This window comes from Magnolia sinica, chromosome 2 (assembly GCF_029962835.1).
Source record: "Magnolia sinica isolate HGM2019 chromosome 2, MsV1, whole genome shotgun sequence".
In the NCBI taxonomy this organism is placed as follows: domain Eukaryota; kingdom Viridiplantae; phylum Streptophyta; class Magnoliopsida; order Magnoliales; family Magnoliaceae; genus Magnolia; species Magnolia sinica.
In genome coordinates this window covers 139,445,889-139,465,652 of record NC_080574.1, presented here as the reverse complement: position 1 = coordinate 139,465,652, position 19,764 = coordinate 139,445,889, and the positions used below count along the sequence as shown (strand labels likewise).

Sequence of the window (19,764 nt, the reverse complement as noted above, 5' to 3'; positions counted from 1 at the left end):
AAAAACAAAGCACTTTCAGCTATGTTCCAGGTACATTTACAGTTTGAACCCACCTGGATACTCCAAACATCTCAGCATCACAAACCAGTATGTTATATTAGTGTTCTGTAAATGGACGGCTGAAGGAATATGGCTAATTTTGTTGGGGAAGAGAGGTCTACTTTACCGTGTCCTCGGCTTTCTGGGTTGACAGTTCTACTCATGTTGAGCCATACTTTGAAAATGGGCCATTTTATTAGTAGTCCATTGACACGCCAATATACATGCTGCCAATGATGAATTTACTATCCCTGTCATCAGGATTATGGGCCGCATGTGATGAATGGCCCAGGTCCCATGTATGCTACGGGCCATGGTTTCTGGAGCTTATCAGTTTGAACAAATAAGGCTCATGTGTCAGTGATCCATTTCATCCATGGTGAGGCCCGTGACATCAGTGGTTTGGATCAATGAATCATGTGACCCGATTCATTGGAACTGAAAGCTGCTACGGGCCTGTTTGGATTTGTTGAAATACAAAATTGAGCAAATGTCGAAATGATCGAAATCAAATGGTTTTTTTTTTTTTTTTCTTTTTTGTTGAAATACAAATTTACGGAAATGATTGAAATACAATGGTGTTTCCTTTAGTTTTTGTTTCTGTTTCTGTTTTTGTTTTTGTTTTTGTTTTTTTTTTGTTTTTTTGGTTTTTTAAATTTCTGGGAAACACCCATTTCATTTGAGTCTCGCTTGCTGAAAAATGACACCCCCGTGATTTTTTTTTTCCCGTTGTGCAGACAAACAAAAGGAAAGGACTTCCCGAGAAATTGAGGGAAATAAGAAGGAATACCCCTCTTTCTATGAAGTGCCTTGCAATGGTAGTCACGTGCCATTGCCCATCTTCACATGTGCCATAGCTAATTTTGTAGGTACCTCCCTTAAATGTGCAACGATCCATCTTCAAGTGCCTCATGTGTGCCAATGCGCCACATGTGCATCATGTACTATCATCCATCTTAAAGCTATAGACGTGCAATGTGTGCTACCTTCCAACTTTAAGTGACCTACCTTTCAATATTTTCGATAATATCCTAATGTGTTATTGACCTATCTTTCAATATGTCATATGCTCATAATATGCCATGTACAACATGTGCTATCCCTATCTTCAAACACTTTACATATGTCAAATATGTTAGTGAGCCACATGTACCCCATGGTCTCTATCTATGCTTTGTTGACCACCATCAAGTGCCCCCTATGTGCAAACGACTATTCTAATGCTTCACATGTCTCAAATGTTCCCAAATCCATCATAAGGACCATACCTATACCACATGTGCCAACCATCCATTGTTGAGACAGGATGTGAAACCACCCGATATGCTGTACCACATGTGCCAACCATCCATTGTTGAGACAGGATGTGAAACCACCCGATATGCAGCATGTGCCTGCCTTAACTTCAAGTACCCCACATGTGCAAATGTATACTGACATCCATCTTTAAGAGCTTTACATGCGCATGCTCCTTGCACATGGGATCCGGCTTCTTGTGATGTAACCGTTTCATAGCGAGTGACATCATGTAATGGGCCCCACGGTACCATTGCTGAGTCAAAGAAAAAAAAATGCGATTTATCTTGTTTTTATATCATACACCGAGGAATAATATGTTCTTCACCCTCAGTATCTTCAGTTCTCAGTGGGGACCATAATTCAAAGATCCTGACCATTGATCTAATGGACCTAACAGTTATCCCATGAGACAATCCCGACCTTTGTTAATGGCCTGCGAATGATCACATTCGACTGGGAAAAGGCCATAGATTGGATGCAAACCAGGTATGTGAACATCCCTGTCCAAAAATCAGGCTCGTCCGCTCATCTAATAGGCCAGACGTTTATGAAAAGAAGTGGATAGGGCAGGACATGCCGACGGTGGGCTCCACATGATGGTGGTGCGGATCTCAGTCAAATGTGCAACGGTTGACACGTGTGCTATCTCACCCTTGAGTTTCTCCACCTACCTTACTTTGCACCTAAGAAATGAATCGCCACGTAGCTACCTACCACTAATAAAGCACCACGTGCGTGGAACTTTTTTAAGATCTACTCCGTCCATCAATTACTCTGCATCATATCCACCCTCTAACAAAAAAATCACGGTGATTGACAACTCAAGTAGGCCACACCATAGGAAACGGATGGGATGGGATTGCCACTACTAGTTTCGTATAGGGCCCACCATGGTGTTTATATTCCATCCAATCCATTCATCTGATGTATCTCATCGAGATGAAATGATTTCCCAAAATTCACATTATTCTAAGACTCTGGTGTGTCATATCACAAGATTTAGAGGCCGTTGGTTGATTCTAAACTGGTTAAGTTCTGAATAAGCCTGATTTTTTGAATCAAGGTCAAAACAGGGGTGGCCCACCTGATAGACGGATTAGATTTCATCCATGTATTCCCCATTTTAGAGAAAGGTACCCCAGGTAGGTGAGTAGACCAGGTATGAAGTAACTTTCCAAATAAAATAAAGCCGCAAGGAACGACTTGGCTCTCATACACATTAAATAAACACAAATAAAAAAAAGCCATAAATAATAATTAAATCAGACCCGTTCAACCAAAACCGTGTTTAAATTCACCACACATTCCTATTCATCGTCATCGCCCTCTCCATCATCAACCATCACCTCTAATCTTTCGTTGTCCCTGATTGGAACTCTAGGCAGCGATTCTGCTGAAAAGTGCAGTCTCTTGGCAATGTATAGATCGTCGATTTTCAAGAAGAGCCGTCGTGGGTACGAGCGGCTGGGCGACGACAGTGCCTCACTACTATCTGATCTGAAGAGCCCGAGTGTTGTAATTGAAGAGAAGGGAAATGAAGAAGTGGCTGTACGAATGGCTAGTGTAACAAAGAATCATACATGGAAGATGACAGATTCAAATGTGGTTAAGCTGTCCACAAAGGTAATAAAGAGTCATCCATTGCTCAGTTATTTTCATGCGTCCCGCCGGAAGAAGGCGACCACATTGAAGCCGGAATTCATAAGGTATCTGGAGTATGTGAAGGAAGGTGGGGTATGGGATCCTCATTCAAATAGGCCTATTATGTATTTCAAATGACTTCTTTAGAATATTTGCAGTATTGTCTCTTTTTTGTAATTATATTGAATTTGAATGGAGAATAAATGGTAACTGGAACGAAGGAATTGATAGGACAAAAATACATCCTTTTTCTTGTGTCTTTTCATGCATGTGTGATATGTGATGGGACTTTTTTGTTTTTACATGTTTTGAGCCTTGTGTATGTTGCAAATCCTGCCTGTGTTTAGGGTGCGTTTGGATGAATGATTTTATTGGATTGTGAAAATTCAGCTCAATTGAGATGAACAACAAGATCGTAGCAGCTACGTTCCCTAACATATGTAGTAAGGAAGTAGTAGCCTGGGAATTGAATTCCAGTTGCATTGCTTTCAACTCCAACTTGAAATAAGCCTAGTTGGGATTTGGTTGCTGCTGGGCTCAGACCAGACCCAATCATTCAAATCTGAGCCCATTAGTACTATTCAAGAGGTTTGAGGAAGACATTGGGTCAGGTAGGGGCAAGTAGTAGGTTGACCCATATGCTTAATAGGTCTAATTGTCAAGCCCAAACCTGAACCACGTCGGCCTACAACAGACCTACAAATGAACAATGGAGCAACTGCACCCATTGCCAAGAGTATTTGTCCCTCAGTAAGTAGCAATTTGGCCACTTCCACTTGTGGGTCCCATTGATTGGAATTCCAATTGATGGTGCATCCAAACCAGGGCTGTCAATTGACTGGACCACACCAGGAAAAATCAAAGTTTTTGAGTGTGCCTGGCCTGATTAGTTCACTATTCTATCTGAAGCCAATCCCAGGCCCATTCCGTTGTCAGCTGTAGCCTGTAGTCCAAAGGCAAACTTAGGAATGAAGGAATGCGCAAGACTTTAATGAGCTTTGCACACAAGCCCAATACTCCTTTATGACCCTGGCGTGTAAATGGACCTTTGTAAGCCTCTAAAATATCTTTTAGGCCATGTCCAATGCCTCTGTTAGTCCTAAACATATGACCTGCTATCAGGAAAAGAATTGCAATAGCTAAATGATGGAGTGCGATATCCGTCAGCCATATTCCCCTGTTACTGGATTTAATCCTTCATGAAAACTAAGAAATTCTGCCTATTTTGACCAATTCAAGATAAAAAAAATATATAGTTCTAAGTCCTTGTCCAATGTGAAAGACTTTTTCTTAATGTCCTTCTATATTAGGTAACCAAATGAGGTTGCTGCCCGTGAGGCTTGTTAAAAATGGACTTTGGTGATGTGACCCGCCATGTCAATGGCTCGAGGACATGATTGAAAGACTCGTTGACTCGGACAGACTCGATCAATGCTGAGTTGAGTTGCAACTCATTTGAGTCGACTCAAGACTCCATTGGACCTAATCTGGTTCAACACTACAAGTCACTTGAATGATTCGCCCCCGACTCAGGTGATCACTCATGGTATCAAACCAAATCAGGTCTGACTGAGTCCGAGTCGACTCGGATGAGTCACATCCAACTCGTACGAGAATCTTAGAACCAAGCTCCTGGATCAAACGGTTAATGGATCAGCATATGAAAGAATGAGATGATTTAAGTTGAAGGCTTTAAAAGACAAAGGCACAGCTCAAAAAGTCATAGATAGAAATAGAAAGAAAAATATTTGATTATTTACAATGTTAATTGAAGATAAGGTCCTTGATAGACCGAAATGGCAGAACAAGATTCGTGGCACGGCCCATAATTAGTAGGGATAAGGCACATATGATGGTGACATGAAGCTTTAGGTAAAAGATATTTCATCACATTGATTTTTAGATACAAGTACATATGACCATGTCTCATGTGCATTAATAATAAAAATCAGTTAGACAACTCATCTGACCGTCCAAAAATTAATGCAAGATATGGGCCATGCTTGCGGGATAATTAGCTTATTTATAGTTTGTTAAGGCAATTTTTGCAGGAACCAAGAAAAATAAAAATGCATAGCTTCCATATGAGTTGTAGTGGGATATGTGCATGAAAACCTTCCCATGTATGTAATTGTATTTGGAATCCTTTAGTATCCACATCACCTATTTGGACCATTCATTACTTCTAATGGTTCAGATATGCTATCCTGATTCCAGTAAGTTCAAATGCAACTATGTGCATGGTAAGGTTTCAATGCACTTAGCTTGCTTGATCATTACTCATTGATGATAGCATTTTCTAATATAAAAAAAGTTAGGTGAAACAGCTTAGCGGGTGAGAGTTCTTGATAGCTGGTTGTCTTACTTTATAAACCCTATTAGGATAAAATATAAAATAAAAAATAAAAGAAGAAGGTAATAATGTCCTTGTTGGCATGGGCTAGAACAACACGTTCCTAGCACATGCCATTGTCTATTTTCAAATAACTCACTTGTGCAATATATATCATCATTAATCTTCGTTCGTAGCACATGCTATTGTCTATTTGCAAATAAATCACATGTGCAATATGTATCATCATTAATCTTCAAGCGCCTTATATGTGCTAATGTACATACCAGTAATAACATCATTATGCTTACACCTTTAAGAACCCACCCATGCATCAATGACTAGTCCTGTAAATATTATTTTTTATTTTTGGGCAAAGATGGACAGTTTCGCTAATGATTTTATTAATTAAAGAAAATGAATAAAAGGAAGGGGACATATCTATCCGAAGTCGAAAAAATGGAGAATGATACTGAAAGCATCCCCATCTAATGCCACACAAATTCATGGAATCTAAAAAGAAAGAAGACACGTTGCTCACGGGGAATCTCATTTGAATCATTAACATATGCTCGGAAGTGCGACTGTCTTATTCTATTTGCTACCAAACATGCCCAAAATATGGAAATTGCATCTTAGGTGTATTGAAAACAATAGCTTCCAAATGGGTGAGTGGGGATCATCTATATTGAAGGCATAGGAAAATTCGGGGCAGATTAAGGGAGACCCCGGATCCAACTTGGTGACTGTGGAGCTCACACTGATGTATGTGCCTTAAATCCACACCGTCCAACCATTTTCACAGCTCATTTTAGGGCATGAACCTCAAAAATGAAGCAGATGCAAATCTTAGGTGGACACACCACAAGAAACAATTGTGATTAAATCCCCACCATTAAAAACTTCACAAAACACTTTTTTTCTCTCAGCATTGGAGTGTCTTCCCATACAACCCAACTTTTAATGTGTAAGACTTCTCTGCCTCACCTTGATTTAAGTGTTAGATCCACATGGTCTATTAATTTTTTTCCAAATTAGTCGAGAGCATGAGCCCAAACATTAGGTACATCCAAAGCTTAAGTGGACCACACCACAGAAGATAGTAGGGATTGAAATGACTAATGTTGAAACCTTTCTGGGTCAAATGTGTGGTTTATTTGCCATCTAACTTCTTCATAAGGTCAAACAAACCTGGATGAGGTAAAAACACAAAAATCAGCTTGATTATAGCCTTTTATGGCCGGAGAAGTTTCCAACAATAAGAGTCTAATTCCCACTGTTTCTTGTAATGTGTCCCACTTAGCCTTATATCTATCTCATTTTTGGTCTCATTCCCTAAAATATATGGAATAAATGGATTGATGATATTGATCTAATGCATACATCATGATGAGGCCATGGAAGAAACTTTGGGTTTCTTCTCTTCCCAACAAGGAACATAATTCCTTGACGTGTAAAATTTAGGTTTTCTTAGATCCCCATCTTTGATAATTTTTTCAGATCATTCTTGGATATAAGCCTGAAAACAAGGAAGATCCAAAGATCAAGTGGACCACACCACAGGAAATATTAGGAATTGATGCAAATGTTGAAAACATATTGGGGCCACATAAAGCTATGATCAAGTTGATATTTGTCTTTTACCTTTATCCAGGCATGGATCACATTTCAACAGGTTAAATAGCCAGTAAGCCTCGCGGTTGGCCTAGAAAGGTTTCAAGGATACTTTGTTCAATCCCCATTGCTTCTTATGTTATGGTCTACTTAAGCTTTGAATGTATTTCATTTTTGGGCTCATGATTTAAAATTATCTGAAAAAATTGATGGATGGTATGGGTCTAACACAAATCATGGTGGTCTTGGAGAAGTTCCACACGTTAAAAGTTGTGTCCCAACAATCTATCCATGAGAGAGAAATTCCATGTATTGACCAATGACAAGCGCCGGGTTGGAAATTTCCTATGCTTTCAACGCAGACATTCTGCGCTCGGTGTTGAGAGTCATCTTTACAGAACTTCCAAACATGCTATAAGTGGCACATGGACAGGATTGCCCCCAAAGGTTTTCACAGGAGGCTCCCGGGAAGTTAGGTGGGGCTCTGTGTGATGTTTGTGAGAAAACTATCATGCCCATCTATTTTTTTGGACCATTCTAGGACATGAGACAAAAATAAAGCGGATCCAAAACTCAAGTAGGTGATACAATATGAAATGATGGGATTCAAGAGGAAATAATGGAGATTGAAGTACTATAGTTGAAACATTCATATGACCACAAAAGTTCCGTTTCAAGCTAAGTTTTTGATGTTTTTAGTTCATCGAAGGGGAATAATATTATAAACTGTTCGGATGACATATAAACATCAAGGTGGAACCCATAAGGTTTCCACGGTTGGCATTTCTTCCCCCACTTTCCCCTCTCATTTGGCACGAGTTTTGAAATGAACCAGCAAAATGGATGAATAAGGGTAATTTCTCATAAACATCCCAGTGACCTTTCGCTGGAACTTCTTGAGATGGAAACTAAATGGGGCCCACCATGATGTTTATGAGATATTCACACCGTCCTCTGTTTTTTTTCACATCATATTAAGAAAAGGGCCCAAAATTAAGCAAATCCAATACTCAAGGGGTCAGCTACCGGCGGATCCGAGTCGAGTCGAGCCGTGCTAAGCTTGTTTCGGTTCGACTCGTGTACAACTCCAGTAAGCAGAGATATCCATAGTAACCCAATCCTATGGGCCCATTGTCATGTTTGTATTTTATTCACCTTGTCTATGTATTTCCACCTATATGATTTTGGGAGATCACTTTAGGGCATGATCCAAACCCGAATAAACCACACAGCAGGAATGGTCGAAATAATGACATCACATTTGAAACCTTTTTAAGGCTGCCCATAATATTTATTTACCATCATTTACCATCCAACATATTTATAAGGTCATATAATCATGAATGATATATATATATATATATATATATATATATATATAGATATATATATATATATATATATAATCATGAATGAGATATATATATATATATATATATGCCTGATTTAAAATTTGTGGCTTCAGTGAGTTTTCAACAGTAGGCATTCAGTTCCCATTATTTGAATTATGGCATTTTAAGACTCATGTTGAATTTGAACGTGGCGTGGTCCACTTACGTTTTGAAATTGACTGACTTTTAAGATCCATGGTGAAAATGAGATGGCACACCTGATGGGCCCGGTAGATCTTATGCATGGTGATCGGATCCACGGTTAGATGTCGAGTCAGTCATGAGTCTTAGATTTGACTGAATTTTAGGTTGAATGGTTAAAAGGAGACAAAAAGCTGAGGCATGTTTGTCCCACGTGGCAATGAGTTAGCTGCAAAGTCCAGCTCTCCACGTGCCTACTCAAGTCCATTGGATAACACGGTCTACCGTTTACAGTCCATCCGCTTGTGGGCCACGGATGAGAAGACATATCTGCAGGCCCCACCTAATGACCTGAATTTCTTGGAAGCGGATTGGCTGGTGTACCTCACACCCTCTATATAGCTGCTGAATTGACGTAAGTAAGTGCCGTGAGTATGATCATGAGGTATGTGTTATATTCAAACCGTACATCCATTTGACAAGCTCATCTTAAGGCTTGAGACGAACAATAAGACAGATATAATTATCAAGTGGACCACACTGCAAAAAGCAGTAGGCGATTGAATGTCTACCATTGAAATCCTTTTAGGGGTCCTAGAAGTTTTGGATCAATATGAAATTTGTTTTTCCCCTTCATTCATGTCTTCGTGACCTTATGAACAGATTGGATGGAAAATAAACGTTATGATGGCCCCTATGAATGTTTTAACAGTGAAAGTCATTATCTCCGCTGCTATTTGTGGTATGGTCTATATGATCTTTGAATATGATTCATTTTTTGCATAATGCTCTAAAATGATCTCTAAAAATAGATGAACCGCATAGATATAATAAATACATCAGTGTAGGGCCCATATAACTTTGATCTCCTTTGAACCGTTTGTACAACTTAGGGCCTGTTTGGCCGGATGGATTACATGGGCTTAGGTGGGAAGGAATTGCATTGGTCCTGTGCCAATTCCACTCCACGTTTGGGAAGAGTGGAAAAGCTTGGAAGTAGGCTAGATGGAATCGTATCGGGTCCTGCTAATATCACCCAATGTTAGCAAGTTGTGTAGGTCCCACCATGATGTGTGGGCTATATCTACACCGTCCACCCATTTTTCGAGATCATTTTAGAGCAAGGGCCAAAAAATAAGTAGATCAAAAGCTCAAATGGACCCCACCATAGAAAGCAATGGGGATTGAATACTTACCATTGAAAACTTCTTTGGGGCCACATAAGTTTTGGATCTGCCTCATTTGTAGGCCCATGCAACAAAATGAGGTTGCAAAACAAATGAACGGTTCAGATATAACACATGTATGTTGTTGTCAATAGTTTCAAATGATGGTGGGTATCTCCTTTCAATGTACCACCGTATTACAAACAAAAAAGGAATTAAGCTTATCCCATGGTATGCCATGGGTAATAATGATATTTTTTTAATCCCATCCCACTTAATACCGTGGGATCAGTCCGGCTAAACAGGCCCTTAGAGCTCCAGGAGAGTCAGTGCTCGTCTTCGCATAACACGTACCTACAGCAGCTATATAGCTGGTGTGTGGTACACCAGCCAATCCGCTTCCAATTTCTTTTGGGTCAGCATGCTGCGAATCTCCTCTTCAATCTCCACGTGCCAACTGTCAAGGCCAGATTTCGGATCAAGTACTGCCTCATTTTCAACGAGATGATGCACACTTTTTACGCCGAAAATGCGATTGGACAGCAAACTTCTATTACATATGAGCCGCACAAAAAACAGAGCGGGTATGAGAGGGCTGTAGCAAAGTATATGCGCATGCAGTATCTCACCCGTGAGTCAAATCAGTGGCTCAAATGGTACATGATAGCTGCGTAAGACACTAAAGGCCTGTTTGGGCAAACTGCTTTCGTACTGAGCTGTATAGAATTACCATGCCAGTTGCATTTAATCCCGTCAATGGATGGTCTGGTTATTTGGGTGTAGGCGCCAATTTCATACCCAGGCAACTGTTCTGTTTGGGTGTCATGGTACTGCAACCATCCCACTAACTAATGCTCTTTGGGTAACTTAGGAATTGCTGTTTGGGTAACGCAAGAATTGCTTCCACAATCCGTTAGTACAACTATTATGATGTTTGAGAGTGGAAACGGATTGGCTACTCCCCCTGACACCAGCATTTGAACCTGCAGTCAACTAATACCAACCATTTGTACCTTTCATTTGGTCAATCTAACTCACTTTGGGCCAGCTTTGAAAATTACATACCAAACCTAGTAGCAAAACTATTTGAATCCATACGTCTGTCCCTTTTTACCTTGACCATCCATCTCCTGACGATTTAGATCAGATGGTTTGCATAGTATAACTATGATGGTTCTATAAAATCACATCCAGTCAAAGATAGCTCCCACTGATTGGATGCTTGAGATGGGTCATTGGAACTGTTCTCGCGAAATGATCTTGTCATCCATATTTGCGATGGTTAGCACCATCGAGTTGGTGCAATATTTTTAAGATGTCTGCAATATGATATGGACTGTCGAGTTCAAATGTGCAAGTCCCACAAGCACCTCACTTCCTTATACCACACTACATGTCAATATGTATACATGGTTAACATGAAAAATATCAAAATAAAAACTTCCAGCCATTGTAGGAAATTACACCGCTGTCATCATTTTTATGAGATGAATAATATATTCTAATCATATTAAGATCGAGTCAATGGGTAAGATAATGAAACAGACCTGCGCACAGAATTTACGATTCAGATTGAAACAGAAATGTGGCAGATGAGTGGTCTAGGATCCATGAAAATGGAGAAGAAAAAAAAACAAAAAAATAGTGGGAAACAAAATAAAATAAAAACATAAAAAAATAGAACTGGCAACATGCAAAAGAAACCCGCTCCTCAGCACTAAAACAACAACAAATTCACATGTCTACTATCATAGTAAGGTGGGGCAGTCTTTGTAGCAACTGGATTGTCTTCTAAACCATTCCATACTTTAGGCATGGATTCGGATTCCTGGCTAAATCCTTTGGTGAACCTGTAAAGAGTTTAATACGAAAATGAATATAATATGAATAGGTACTCAACCTAAAATCATGATGCCAATGTGCAGACTCTGTACCTGTCCGTAATGATAATGCAAGGAAGAGAACACCATACTCTCAGTCAAATGTACTTTCATATACTTCTACCAAAAAGCTGAGATTTACCTGTTCATGTCCGAGTGATGTAAGTACATTATGACTACACACAAGGAGACGATTGCCTATATGCAAAGGGCATTACTACTCACTGTTAAATTCACCTGTGTCAAAATTGATGTGGTTGTTACCCTCCATGCAAACAACTATCGCCTACACACAAAAACACCTTCCTTAGGAAATGATACAGTAATCCAATCCGGGTTTCAAGTAGTCATACCTGGCCCTTGGGAAACAGTGTTCGAAATACTGGTCTTCATTCGTTTGGAATTCATACTAATGTAGATTAACAAAGATATGGATAAAAGAAAGGATGAATGCATGCAATTCTATCACAATTTACATTTAATCTACATATAATGAGATTTGTAGTTAAGATGCAGTTATACATGCCATATAAAAGTGTTCGAGGATAAAATATCTTGTCTACCAAAATTTGAACAGCAAGTGGTGCAACACTTACTGAAACTACAGTTTAATTATTATATATAATATGAAGAATAGAACCAAGATGGCAACTACTAATGCTGCCACCGCTTCCCCGACTTTCAGGGTGGCATCATCTGTTTGTGTACTCTTGCACATCATAGTTCTTGGAATTTCTCGGATAGAATTCCGAGCATCTGTACGTGAATCTACCTCACCACATCGCCTGTTACTTAATCCACTACTTGAACTTGTATAGTTTGCATTCCACCATGTTGCGCATCTTGGAATGTTTTGAATGATCGATGTCTGGCACCGCTATATCCCTCCACATGCAGTCGTGCCTCATCCCAGGACATATATATCCCCGGCCGTCATCCATTGATTACGACATAATATTTACTGTTACCCATCTGCATTCACATAAATATGACCAGGATACGAGAAAATGTATGTTATAAAATTCATAGATGAAAGCATGTAAAGACGATAGATTGATAAAATGGCATTTTAGCAACATCAAAAATATGTAAATGCAAGCATATGGTATAGTGTGTAAGTATCCAACAAACATTTCAAACGGAAATTCAAAAAAGAAAAAAACAAACAAACCCAAATGGATCAGTATATAGTTATTACAAAACCGGCAAATAGAAATTTCTGTTTCGATGCATAATAAAAGTATTTTAATCTATCAAGAAGAACCCCCACCAATCCCTCCATTCAAATCAGATAAAGTTTTTTTCAACCAATCGGCCCTCCGTTCCATGCGAAGACTTACGAAAAAGGACGCTAGCTGCTTATCCCGAGTCAACATCTGACCAACCTCTATAAACTTTGTGTTGGTCAATCCCTGAACCTCCTCGAGGATATCCAGCACTTTACTAGTGCGGTTTACCTCTTTCCCAAGTCCAAAGTTTCGCATTGCATCTGCCACACCATCCAGGGAACTGTCAAGGACGTTACAGGGACGAGTAGAATGCATCCATTTCGTAGACGCACTCCCACCACGACTACTCTCAGAGTCAATCGCTCGGTTGGGAGTGCTGCGGAATGAACGATTTTCTGTTACCCAATGAGAATCATTTGAAAAATTATAATTCCTAGTCGAATCTTCGAGATGATCCTCGGAAAGATCAATAGGTACATCCGTCTCATTGTCCAGCTCAATCCAAGCGTCATTCAAATCTCACTGAATACGAGAGGAAGACGTAGCCATATTTCTGCTTCCCTGAGCGTAGCCGCCTATTGCATGCACCGAACCAACAATCGCCGCTAAATCGTCCATTCGCTCAATCTACTTTCCACGTAACCTTTCTGCTCTTGGATGCGACTACAATCAAGAAAGAGATTAGTTTAGTAAACATATTTTATACAATCCTAATTTGTAATATAAGGGGTTATACGCAATGATTACCTTTAGATACTTATCCTAGACCTCGTCGGGTGCGGTTATTATCATACGCTCGCTATCCCAACCAAAACCACTTGCGGCTAACATGTCCTTCAGATCGTTGTACTCATGCTTGTGATACCGCATTCGATTTTGAACGTTTTGCCAGTTCACCGTAATTTGCATCCTCCTAGACACCTTCGCAACGGCCTCATTATATGCCTCATTCTTAAAACCGTTATCTGCTTTCCGGCCTAGAGATATCTGTTCAAGTAAAGCGTTGAATAATATATGATCCATGGTCCGGATCCATTTGATTTTTGCCGCGCGTGACAGCGGCTCAGCAAGCGATTTAATTATCTTCTTGCGTGGAGAGAATCTTGTCGGCAGAACTAGAGTTCTTATTGGGGACTGTGTCGGAGTTTGTGTATCTCTTACAGAATAGCCAGACATGTCACCTAGTGCATCAATTAACAAACAGTTAAAAACCAACTTACATAATAATGGAGTTCAATATTATACTATCAACTATGTATTATTGAAAGAGCAATTAATCGTATCGAGCAAATATATACGTAAAAAAATGACAGACTTCATCTCGACCGTCTTCTCTCTCATATGTGTGTGTGTGTGCGCGTGTTTGTTTGCCAATCACATCAGTTAATGCATTTTTAAAATAAAAGGACCCTATGTAGTCCTACTATTTGTTTGCACGTCTGTCCACATTCGCTCCGCAATTTGATCTCGAACATTGATCCACGCAAATTTCTCCTGTTGTGTCACTTGCACTAGCCACTGCCGCTCATCCATTGTTGATACCTCATTTGGTGTAGGATTGCTCTCTGCATCCCCCACGGTTATACCAGCATCCTCCAAATCTTGTCCAGTTTCGTCTTCTTGACGAATGAAATTATGTAGTATACAACAAGCTACTATAATCTTCATCTGAGTTTTAAATAGATATTGTGTAGCTGTCTTCAAGATAGGAAACCGCCCCTTCATTACCCCAAAATAACGTTCAACTGCGTTTTGCAATTGTGCGTGTCGGTAATTGAACAACTCCTTGTTCATGGATGCTCTCCCAATTCGATATTCGTGCAGGTGGTATCAAACACCGTGATAAGGTGCCTGAACCCAGGTGAGTGAGCGTATCCTGCGTCGATGATGAAATACATTCTTACATTACATAAGAGTTAGGGTGATGGGGGTTAGTGTGTTGAGAATGATGCTTAGGGTGAAGAATATTATATATTATTTATGAAGAAACAATTACCGTTTGATACAATTAGTGGATCATCACTTCGGGTCAGAGCGTTATATAGGACCTGTGCATCCGCAGCGGAACCCTCCCATCCAGCTAGCATGTATAAGAATGTCATGTTAAAAGAACAAGTAATAAGTACATTCTGAGACATAATACCCTTTCGGTTACGAAAGCTTGGGTGTTGGGATGATTTCACATAAGTGGAAATATGTGTCCCGTCTATTGCACCAACACAATCCTATCGTTGATGACATCGAGTTTCACTTATAAGATAATATGACAAAATATTAGTTTATTTCAAAATCAAAATGGAAAATGGCATCCTATGAGGAAAATGTTACCTGAAAATAAGTTTGCCGGTAAGGATTCGATTGAATCTCCGAGGGGGTCTCAGTACCCGCCTGCTTAACAAAATCAGGGTACAAGGACACTATCGCATTAAGGATACGATGAAAGTGATGACTTACCGTTTCACCTGAACATATAAATTTGTGTTCTATTACATGATTACGCACGTTATGTCCTATAGTATGGAGGAAGATAACTACTTGCTCCTCCAGACAAATGTGTCAAGTATCGCGTAAGTGCGTTCTGTCATACAGTACGTTACATAATGAAAAGAAACCTTATCGTTTCATCCTCAACTACGTAAAACAATCACTGTCACTTGCACACACGATTGAGTTTATAAACCTTGCCCGCTCGTTATCCCCTTGACGTGCCGATTCTCCTAACATATAGTGACGACAATATTTACCAACAACAGCTATGCATGCGGCCACAGCTTGGACCACCATGGTCTCAGCTACTTCTTCTTCATCGTTGCTATCCATCTCCTAAATCTCACATATACTTGCGGATATAAGATACTATATGATCACCTTTAGTAGCCCTATGTAAAACTTATAATTAAGCACGTAAACCCTTAGGAGGCCCCACAAAGTATAACGAAAATGCTCAACAAATATACAGTGGGTATTGACAAATCGTATACCAACAATGAGTAAAAAGGTTAAAGCTCATAGGTTTTTGTCGAAGGAAAGTGAAACTGAAAGCAGACCCACACACGGACAGATATACAGAACAAATATTCAGAAGGTATATAATGATAGCCAATTAACCAGCATGGTGAATAACATCATTTCAGTAAAAGATGGTCCAACAATCAGAAGGAATTGAGTAATATCCAATCAATATATATATATATATATATATCATGTAACAGTCAACTGTGATTTAAATTATACATTCACTAACATCATGTGCTTGTACAGCTCATAGCAAATTCATACACTCAGGTGGATCAGGTCTTTGTTACATAATCAATTTGTTGTAACCAAGCAACATATTTATATTCTTCAAAAAAAAATCTAGCTTTTAATCTATCACACTTTTTCTTTTTAAATATTGAATTTCTAAAATTTCAATTATCAAGCAGCAAGTCTTTGATCATGACATGTTCTCGGCGGATGACATCATGGGAGAAGCTGAGAATGATATCCAGCCATTGGTCACAGCAGCCACAGCATATAGAGACATATCCATGATAATATGCAAGTAAGGAAATGGTTGAAATCGAATGACAATGCGCTCATCAATGATAGTATCATCAACATTGTCAATGGGAAGGTAAGACATGAGGTATTACTCTCAGTCAAATGTGGAATGTGGAGAACTACAGCTAGAATTGGAATGGATTCCATTTCTTCAATGAGTCCAATGATCATTGTTTATATACTATTGTTTGATGACTGGAGATCCCACTTGAACGATTTGATGATCCAAACCTTTCATTCATCAGTAGGCTCTCGAAATGGATCATACACCAAAAATTGGATATAAGTTCAGACTCTGGGCAGTAATTTTCATAGAGCTGTGTGTTTCAACTCTGAGGTAAATGTGTTCAAGAACCCATCTGGTACACAGATGTGAGAGAGTGTGTGTGTGTGTATTTGACCATTCAAAAATAATAATAAACTGTTATTATGGAGCTGATATTTATGAGATTTGGTGTTCCAGAACTTATTAATGTCACAATGGTATGGAGTTTAATATTATAGCCTTCAAGGTTTCCACTAGGTTCCAATTTGGATCATACTACTGCATTTTCATCAGGTTCCAGTTTGAAATTCTGGGTCTTATTGCTGCATTTCCACCAGGTTCCAGCTCGAAAATCTGGATCCTACTGCTGTTTTGCATCATTCTTCTCTAAGTATTAAGATGTTTGCATTTTTTTCTTCAAAATTGGAACCCAATCCCAAGTAACCTTAAGGCCATGTTTGGATACAAGGAATCCATGGGAAAAGAAAGGAAATGTAGAAGGTTTTTCTTTGATGTAACAATCTAGTTTCCTTATTTAGATTACACGCTTTACATACACTGATTCTAAAATCTTGGGGGCCAAAAAAGAAAAAAAAACATTCATCACGAGAAGAAAAGAAAAACCAAATGGAATTGCCAACAAACACAGTCAAGCTCCAACCACAAGAACTCTGCGAAATTCTGCAGTTCCTAAACAGAATCATCACATGGACATCTAACAATTCAAAAAGAATCTCCACAATCAAAATCTAATTCTATGTGAATTACTATAATAACTAAAATATAATCAAAATGTTAAAAAGTGTATGACAGTACCTAAAAACTATTTGAATTCCAACGACATCGATCAGAGGTATTTAGCATGATGAAATCCTACTTGTTGCAATCTCACAGGGCTAAATTATCACAGATTGAATTTAATTTAGCATGAAAACATAGTGTATCTATCTGTAAATGGTATAAATTAAAATCACAATGCATGAAAGCAGAATTCTCTTACCTGTGGCATGTACAGGATCTGTATTATACTCAATGAAATTACAAGGATAATGGAAATCAACGGGAGACTTTCCAAGACAGTTATAGTTACAACCCATACCTAAGTTCATCAAAATCAATGGGCACTTTCCAAGAAAGTCATGGTTACAAAATGTAAGTTTATAAAATCAACTACTCATTTCACTCCATTTTCAGAGCTTTTCTCATCTGGGTTTTCTTCCTTGAGCTTGTCTTGTTAGAAAGACAGAGAGAGACAGAGGGAGAGAGATGGAAGGAAAGGAGGAAGATGTGAAGCTAGGAGCAAACAAGTTCTCAGAGAGACAACCTATAGGGACATCAGCACAGAGCCAAGACAAAGAATATAAGGAACCACCACCAGCACCCTTGTTTGAGCTTAGTGAGCTCAAATCATGGTCATTTTGGAGGGTTGGGATTGCAAAGTTCATTGCTACCTTCCTATTCCTCTATATCACCATCACCATCATCACTGTCACGAGTGTCAAAAGGGCACCTAACATGTGTGCCAGTGTGGGAATTCAGGGTATTGCATGGGCCTTTGGTGGCATGATCTTTGCCTTGGTCTACTGTATGGCTGGGATTTCAGGTGGACACATAAACCCAACTGTGACCTTTGGGCTGCTGCTGGCCAGGAAGTTGTCCGTGACAAGGGCTATTTTCTACATGGTGATGCAGTGCTTGGGAGCAATCTGTGGGGTTGGTGTGGTTAAAGGGTTCGAAAAGAACCGTTACCAGTTGTTGGGTGAGGGAGCCAATGTTATGAACCATGGCTACACCAAGGGAGATGGTTTGGGTGCAGAGGTTATAAGCACCTTTGTGCTTGTTTACGTTGTCTTCTCTGCTACTGATGCCAAGAGAAATGCCAGAGATTCTCATGTGCCTATCCTTGCACTACTTCCAATTGGGCTTGCAGTGTTCCTGGTGCACTTGGCTATAGTCCCCATTACTGGAACTGGCATCAACCTAGCCAGGAGTCTTGGAGATGCTGTCATCTTCAATAAGGGCCATGCTTGGGATGATCATTGGATATTTTGGGTAGGACCTTTCATTGGAGCAGCGCTTGCAGCAGTGTACCATCAGATTGTGATAAGGACAATCCCATTCAAAGCCAGAGGCTAGATTCTCTATCATCATCATATCACTCTCTTCTTGGGTTTTCTTTCTTTTGAATTTTCCTTGTATATTTTCTTTCTTTTTGGATAGATGATGTGTGGTGTTGATTAAAAATGATGATTATGTGTGTAAATTAAGAAGGTTGTGTTGTCTAGTTTGTTGCCAAATAAAAAATCAACAACTCATTTTTCAAGAAAGTCATGGTTACAACTCATATGCAAGTTCATCAAAATCAATGAGTCACTTTCCAAGAAAGTCATGGTTATCACTCATCATCTACCTGTCTACTAACATTAAAAAATAATATTTTGGTACGTTAGCTAAGATTGCTTGCCTCTACAATGCACACCCATCTAGGCCCCTCTCATATGCCACTGTGGCAGATAAGTGCAGTATCCCATCTTTCCATAAGGTGAGTCTAATGGTGGCATAAATGCTCTCACCAAAAAATCAGTACATTGATGGGGCCTATGATTAAGTGACATGTAGTTTTTCATTTTATAAAAATCAGGCCTATGATTCAGTGAACCATGATATTTTAGGTCCACACATGCACAAAAATCATGCACACACAATGATCCAGCAGCATTAGTGCCCCACTAATCAGCATCAAGAAATTCATGGTCTTGCATCTCCAACCATTGAAGACATTTGCGTGAATCAAGCGAGCATTTTATGGAACAAAATTTTATATGATCACATGGGCATGAAATCCTTTTCCCATCAACAATACAATGTGTTGTGGCCCCACACATAATTGTTGTAGAATAAGCACCTGTCATTTCTGGTCAATTTTATAAGAATGTATAAACAGTGATGAATGTTAAATAACAGTTTCTTCCAAGCAAAAAAAGAGAAGGAATAAAGTAGTTTGAAATGCCCTATGCAGCCTATAAATATAAACACATCCAACCTTGCAGCCTATAAATCCCACATTTTCAAACTCATTGTCTCTCCATACGGTCTCTGTGCTAACAAGATCTGGGCATTGGTTAACTCCAATGAAAGAAATCATTTTCTATGAATAACATACACCAACTATAGAAGCTGATCTACAGGTACAAAGACCGTTAACATGTAAAATGCTATGAAAA

At 39.3% G+C, this 19,764-nt stretch overlaps 2 protein-coding genes across 2 annotated transcripts; both read left to right on the top strand.

The window, feature by feature from the left end:
- The first annotated feature begins 1,594 nt into the window (after positions 1 to 1,594).
- LOC131230748 (uncharacterized) lies at positions 1,595 to 3,240 on the top strand. Its single transcript, XM_058226709.1, has one exon. The coding sequence runs from the start codon at positions 2,755 to 2,757 to the stop codon at positions 3,115 to 3,117; it is 363 nt and encodes a 120-aa protein (XP_058082692.1). The 5' UTR covers positions 1,595 to 2,754; the 3' UTR covers positions 3,118 to 3,240.
- A 14,490-nt stretch (positions 3,241 to 17,730) lies between these two features.
- Positions 17,731 to 18,837, top strand: LOC131237945 (probable aquaporin PIP1-4). Its single transcript, XM_058236052.1, has one exon. The coding sequence runs from the start codon at positions 17,807 to 17,809 to the stop codon at positions 18,674 to 18,676; it is 870 nt and encodes a 289-aa protein (XP_058092035.1). The 5' UTR covers positions 17,731 to 17,806; the 3' UTR covers positions 18,677 to 18,837.
- Positions 18,838 to 19,764: the final 927 nt, after the last annotated feature.